Source organism: Lactuca saligna, chromosome 6, assembly GCF_052625555.1.
Source record: "Lactuca saligna cultivar CGN05327 chromosome 6, ASM5262555v1, whole genome shotgun sequence".
Lineage (NCBI taxonomy): Eukaryota > Viridiplantae > Streptophyta > Magnoliopsida > Asterales > Asteraceae > Lactuca > Lactuca saligna.
Window position 1 is genome coordinate 26264561 of NC_136422.1, and position 6184 is coordinate 26270744.

The window sequence follows — 6184 nt, forward strand, 5'->3', positions numbered from 1 at the left end:
GCCGAAAATACATTATCGGAGCATTCGCTGTAAGTTCTTTCTCTTTCTCTTAACTTGTCCTAAATATTTACCTTTCCTTATTGGAGTATTTATGTTGCCGCCATGGATGAGAGACAAAATCAACTGTAATTGAGTCTCTAGATTTCATGGATGAGGGCCAAGAAGATCGAATAAGTGTTTTGTCAGACTGTTTGCTTATTGAAAGTGAGTCGGCAGTTGTTCCACTAGACACTACCGGAAACACTAGACGATGTCGAAATCGCAAACTATGTATAAGTCGTGTCTAGAATTTTATAAGCTACTTAGACCTATGAAAAGATCTTTTATAACTATAGATGATTACTTGTTTATTTTTGTCTCGGAATTTTGTTATGTAATATTTAAAATTAAAAAAAAAAATGATGAAGATTTGTTTCTAAATTATTTTTCTTATAATATTATTTATACTATCAATGATATTACATTGGTTGATGAAAATTTATATAGAATTGTTTTTATAATATTATTTATATTATTATATTCAAAAAAATAATATTATTATTGTTATTTATCTTAATAAAAAACAAATTTAAAGTTATTAATATTAATAAGGTTAATAATAAAATTGTAATTATTAAATAATAATGGTTTTTTGATTAGGTTATAATGAATAATAATAAAAATAAGTCAAATAGTAATTATATGGTAATGATTACTTAAAAAGTAAAATCAATATTAATTATATGATAATAATAACTTAAAAGTAAATCTAATGGTGTATGATGATAATATAGGTTAGTATAGATTAGTATGCATGAAGTTGGACCCTTCTTGAATAGATGATGCAAGGTTGTGAAAGTCCTAAACAAGTAAATGTTGAGGATGATTATTTTCTGATAAAGCACTAGAAAATGGTTATTTTATTGGGAAATTAAGTAATTTAACCTATATAAATGAGTTTTTTTTCTAAATAATTTATTTTTTGAAAAAACATCCACTTTTTGCTAAATGCTTCGTTTTAGACTATTATTTATATTCCAGATTACTTTTCAATTTTTTTTTATCAAAGAATGCTCTCTATTCTGAAGGTTCTATTTCAGGTTTGATTTTCAAATTCTGGATTTATTTTTTAGTTTTTTTTAATTTTTTTTTGAAAGAAATATTTCCACTTTATGTCTGAAATTTTCATTTCGGAGTGTTTAATATAACCGTTTTCAATAAAATGTATGATTTTATGAACTAATATTATGTAGTTCATATTTACTATGTTTGTTTACATTTTTGTTATATTTAAGTAAAAAAAACAAATTTCTTTTAAAAATTCCAGAATTGTTCATCGGATTCCAGACTTGTTCTTGAACTCTAGAGTTTTTTTTTTTTTTTTTTTTCCGAAATCTGAAACTTTAGTCAAATTTCTTTTAAAAATTCTAGAATTTTTCATCGGATTCCAGACTTGTTCTTGAATTCTAGAGTTTTTTTTTTTCGAAATCTGAAACTTTAGTCCGGAATAACAATCCAAAATGTACTTTTTTATCTGAAAACGTATTTTTCTTGATCCAAAATGCTCATTCCAAACCAATTGGTTATTAATGTTAAAAAAAATTATTTTGGAAACTCTTTCAAATAAACATTAAATTGTGGTTAGATTACTTAATTTCCCTATTTTATTTCTATTTTTGGAGCATGAAAGCGACATGAACAAGACTTGTTCGACCTAAATGGCACTTCTAATGTTAGGGTTTGGTGGATGGTACTTAATCATGTCCATAATATACATTATAAAATCAACCTCTTAAAACAAAGACGGAAGGAAGATCAACGCTAAGGTTCTTGGATGTGTGGGAGAGAAACTATATTATTTAATTAAACGAAGTAACAAAAATAACTCATTTTAATAAACCAAGATAGCGTGATTCATAATAATAACACCATACACAAAGATTTACCCAAAAAAGAAGCCATATAAATTTTTACCATAACCTCTTAAAACAGAAACGTGTAAAACAAAAACTAATACATCTGCCTATAGAAGAGCACATACGCTTGATCATGAAGCACTTTGTTTGTAGAAATTGCAACAACCGAAGCATCATCATATCTCAACCACTTCCCACTTGTTTCATGCAACACATCAGCACTGTAATGACCCTTCCATGGCTCTCTTCCATGATGAGTTATCGTTGCCACCAGCTCATATCTTCGACCCTGTTTTTTTTTTAAATTAATAAAAAAGGTAAAATTAATTGATACATATATATTTTATACAAATACTAAATACATACCTCTGGCGATGATAAAACAAGGAGATCACGATTGAGAGTAAGGTGAAGAGGAAAGTGGATTGGTTTGAGTAATTTTGTGCTTCCTTGACTTCCATAGCTAAACCTCATTAAGTGTAGTATTATTATCTCTGGAAGCTCTAGGATTTTCACTGATTTACTTGCACTTACTAACTCTGCCTGATAATCAGATATATATATAAAAAAAAAAAAAAATTAGATATTCATGAAATTTACAATCTTGAAAAAGAAAAATACCTTTCCTGCTGATGAAGCACGATACCCTTCAAGTGTCTCTGGAGCTGAAAAAAGATGAAGTGCATCTTCTATTGTATGCACAGGATCTGGACATATATTCAAATGGAGCAAAAGAAATGGCTGAATGGTTGCAGACGCTTTGTTACCTCTTGCTTTCACAACACTTTTTAGTTGGCCTCCGAAAATCTCACTTAATTTTGAAGGAATAAAGCTTTGTGTTCTTGTGATTGCAGTTTTGTTCTTTGGTCCAACTGTTTCCCAACTCTCATCATCATCTTCATCGCTTACAGATGAAACCAATGAAACTTTTCCACCATTGAAATTACAACCTTCTCCTTCAAGTTTAAGAAGCTCATCATGCATTTGGTGCATTACAAAGCTTAAAAACTCCTGAGCATCTTCTTGCCTTTTTAAAAAAACAAAATTCAACTCAGCATCCGAAATTCCAAACACGATGTATATATAAATTTTATAGCATTAACACAAACCTTGGTCTTCCAGAGAAGCTGTTTGGCATATCTGGAGAGAAATTGTTTAAAACAGATTCAAACATGATAGGTCGAAAAGGTTTCCCAGTTTCTAGAAGAATGTTGTCTTTCTTCTTTGAGTGAATGTCAGAAGGCATGTCAAATCCAGAAATGAACTCAACGAATGCATGTAAAGTTGGGTAACCAATCTAAAATAAGGTAAAAACACAAAAGTTAATAATATATCACAATTCATAATCACAAAAATGAAGATAGTTATTACAGTTTACCTCAGGTATATTGCGTGTTCTTAGCTCTTGTAAGAGATGTACAAAGGGAGAACAAGCAAGAAGAGCTTGAAGAGTTGAATTTAGAAAGCACAAATTTCCAGAGTTGACTAAGCCTCGAGGGAGTAACTCTGTTGCAGCTTTATGGAGACCATTTGATGCAGTGATAAGGTTATTTTTGGGATTTATCAAGTTCAGAGCTTCAAAGGACTCCACATAAGTTTCACTTCCAATGCTTTCAGGTACAAATGATACAGGGAGTTGTGCATTTTTTGGTTCCTGTTCTTGTACACCATTGCTATAGAAAAGAGAGCTTGAATCATGGATGTTTCCATTTTTATTTACAACTGCAACAGGTGTTCGTGATGATGATGATGATGATGATGATGCATGAACAATTTCATCATTGTTACTTTTCTTTACTGGATTTGAATTTGATGGTTGGTGGTTTTTGGGAGTTTCTGTAACATTTGGTTTGTTTTTGAAGATGCCCACAGATCTTAGAGTTGCAGAGTCCAAAGAACCAAACATAAATTCTACATCATTCTGTTTTGAGGTACTTTGTAGGGATTTGATCTCATCCTCTGTAAATGATCCAAACACGAACACCTGAAAGTTTGTAAAAAGATATATATGTTTTATTGATAATAAAGGCAAACAACACAATTGATATGGATTCTCAAAAGTATATGAAACTTACTAGGTTCTACAATCATTAAAGTGTAACCTTTTTAACTTTTCCCAACCTAAGAATCTAGAGATATATAAACTAATATACTATCTTTTAAGAATGCGAATAACTTAATTTGGAATTTTACTTCTGTGTATGGGCTAGATGAAGTGACACTCTACAATCGTACAAATTAAACCTAAAATAAAAGCCCTAACAGTTTCATCATCAACAGAAGCAGTAACTAACAGTGATACTACATAAAATACAGCTCATCGCATACAAAATCGAAAATACATATAGTATAGATAGAGAAAGAAGAGAAGGAATTTACGTTGTGGTCAGTCATCTCGAGGAGATAAGAAGGGACGAAAGCTCAATGAGAAGCTGGAGAAGTGGTGACCATGATGTGAAAGTGAAACAGAAGACTGCCGTTTTTGGGAGGAACTACTGGCACTACGAGCACGAAGATGATGGAGCAGAACAGCAATGGAAGACATATGAATGTAAGGGCAAATATCAATAAATTTCTGCGCAATGGGATTATTATAATTATATGTGTGTATGTATATGCGAGATGAAGATGATGATGATGATGATGATGGAGAATTAGGGTTTTTGTCTCTACCTGAAATTTTGGCGTTCAACGATTGGAAAGTGAAAAGGGGGGCAAACTTTGCTTTGGGTGGGCGAAGGGGGATATTGGTGTATAAAGGGTTAAATCGTGGAGACTGGAGATTATTATCTGTTTTTTTTTTTTTTTTTTTTTTTTTTTTTTCTTTTATTTAAATAAATACTTTAGTCAATTTTATTTTTAAAAAAATATCGATATCTATATGTTATATTTTCAGATCTATCTACATTGATATTTACATATATATATTAAAAAAGTAATAGTAATAATATATTCCAAATTTAAGCCTTGTAAAAATTTTGAGGCACTTAACTTATGATTTTTCCAAGTATTTTTAAGATGACATAGTTTGTGGATAGATCCTATGATCCATAAGTCAAAACCGGCATAGTTATATGCATTGACTAATGACAAGTGAAGTAACGAGCCATGTTGTTCAAAAAGAAGAAGCATTAGCATATAAAGAACACTATAGAGAGCACAACTAGTCTATAGAATATGTGACAACTTTTGTAAGTCAAAGAATTAAAACTATGCATAGGAAATTACAGCCTCATCATATGAAATAAGAGGACATATGATTAACGTACGAAAAGAAGACAGCAAGAGTGTTGATCATTTCCTATGAGTCAAAGTGTTCATATCATTTATCACCAAAGTCAATAACATAGGCTAATTGGATAAAACTCACTATTTTTTCTAGAATTGAGAATAAAGAAGATGGTACGGACATCTATACCCAAGAAGATTTCGAAATTGATCATATAACAAGAACTAACTTCCTATCTTAAAACTGTCATATGGTAGTTATAGAAAAAAAACTTCCTGTCCAAAAAACTGTCACAAACTAACATGAAAATGGGTCTATAGCTAGGATCACAAAACTGATTTTATTCCAAAAAAAATTGGATTTCTAAGGCATTTTTATATAGCAATATAAGACAGGGGTTGTCGCTCCTTGGACCCCGCTCCCAGAGGCATTTCCCCCGGGCCCCCATCAGTTCAGGGGCGAAGCCCCTAAATAGCAGTATACTTTCAACAAAGATAATGTTAAACAAATATGCACTCCGCACCATACTAATTTGTTCAATAATTGTCAAAGTGACATTAATCAACAAATTAACCCCATTATTGTAACATCCCGCCTCTGGCACGTATCTCAATATTGTCCGCTTTGTGCTCCCGGCAAGAAAACTTCCCAATGGGTCACCCATCTCTGGATTGCTCTCGTCGGGGTACGCTTAACTGTAGAGTTCTTATGGGATCTGTTGCACTCACGACTTTAAAACGCGTTGTGATAAGGAAGTTATGGATCAGGTACAACCTACCTTCAAACCCCCCCCCCCCCCCCATTATAGGGTTCGACATCCTCGTCGAACACATCGACCCGTGCCCCAGCTCTGATACCATTTGTAACATCCCCCCTCTGGCACGTATCACAATATTGTCCATTTTGGGCTCCAGGTGCGAAAACTTCCCAGGGGGTCACCCATCCCTGGATTGCTCTCGCCTGGGCACGCTTCACTACAAAGTTCTTATGGGATATACTGCCCTTATAGCTTTAAAACGCGTTATGATAAGGAAGGTATACACACCCCTTATAAGGAAAT

At 32.4% G+C, this 6184-nt stretch overlaps 1 protein-coding gene across 3 annotated transcripts; it reads right to left on the reverse strand.

Moving 5' to 3' along the window:
* Nucleotides 1-1852: 1852 nt before the first annotated feature.
* Nucleotides 1853-4643, reverse strand: LOC145001252 (ubiquitin carboxyl-terminal hydrolase 24-like). 3 transcript variants are annotated; one of them, XM_078960617.1, is made up of 7 exons: nucleotides 4569-4643; nucleotides 4275-4396; nucleotides 3274-3879; nucleotides 3005-3192; nucleotides 2517-2922; nucleotides 2262-2438; nucleotides 1853-2184 (listed from the first exon to the last, which is right to left on the reverse strand). In XM_078960617.1, exons 2-7 carry the CDS (start codon nucleotides 4287-4289, stop codon nucleotides 1990-1992), a joined length of 1587 nt encoding a protein of 528 aa, XP_078816743.1. In that variant the 5' UTR covers nucleotides 4290-4396; nucleotides 4569-4643; the 3' UTR covers nucleotides 1853-1989. The 3 variants fall into 3 exon arrangements, with proteins under 3 accessions (XP_078816743.1, XP_078816742.1, XP_078816741.1); XM_078960616.1 differs by having other exon boundaries at nucleotides 4275-4470; nucleotides 4569-4642; XM_078960615.1 differs by having other exon boundaries at nucleotides 4275-4634.
* Between the last annotated feature and the right edge of the window lie 1541 nt (nucleotides 4644-6184).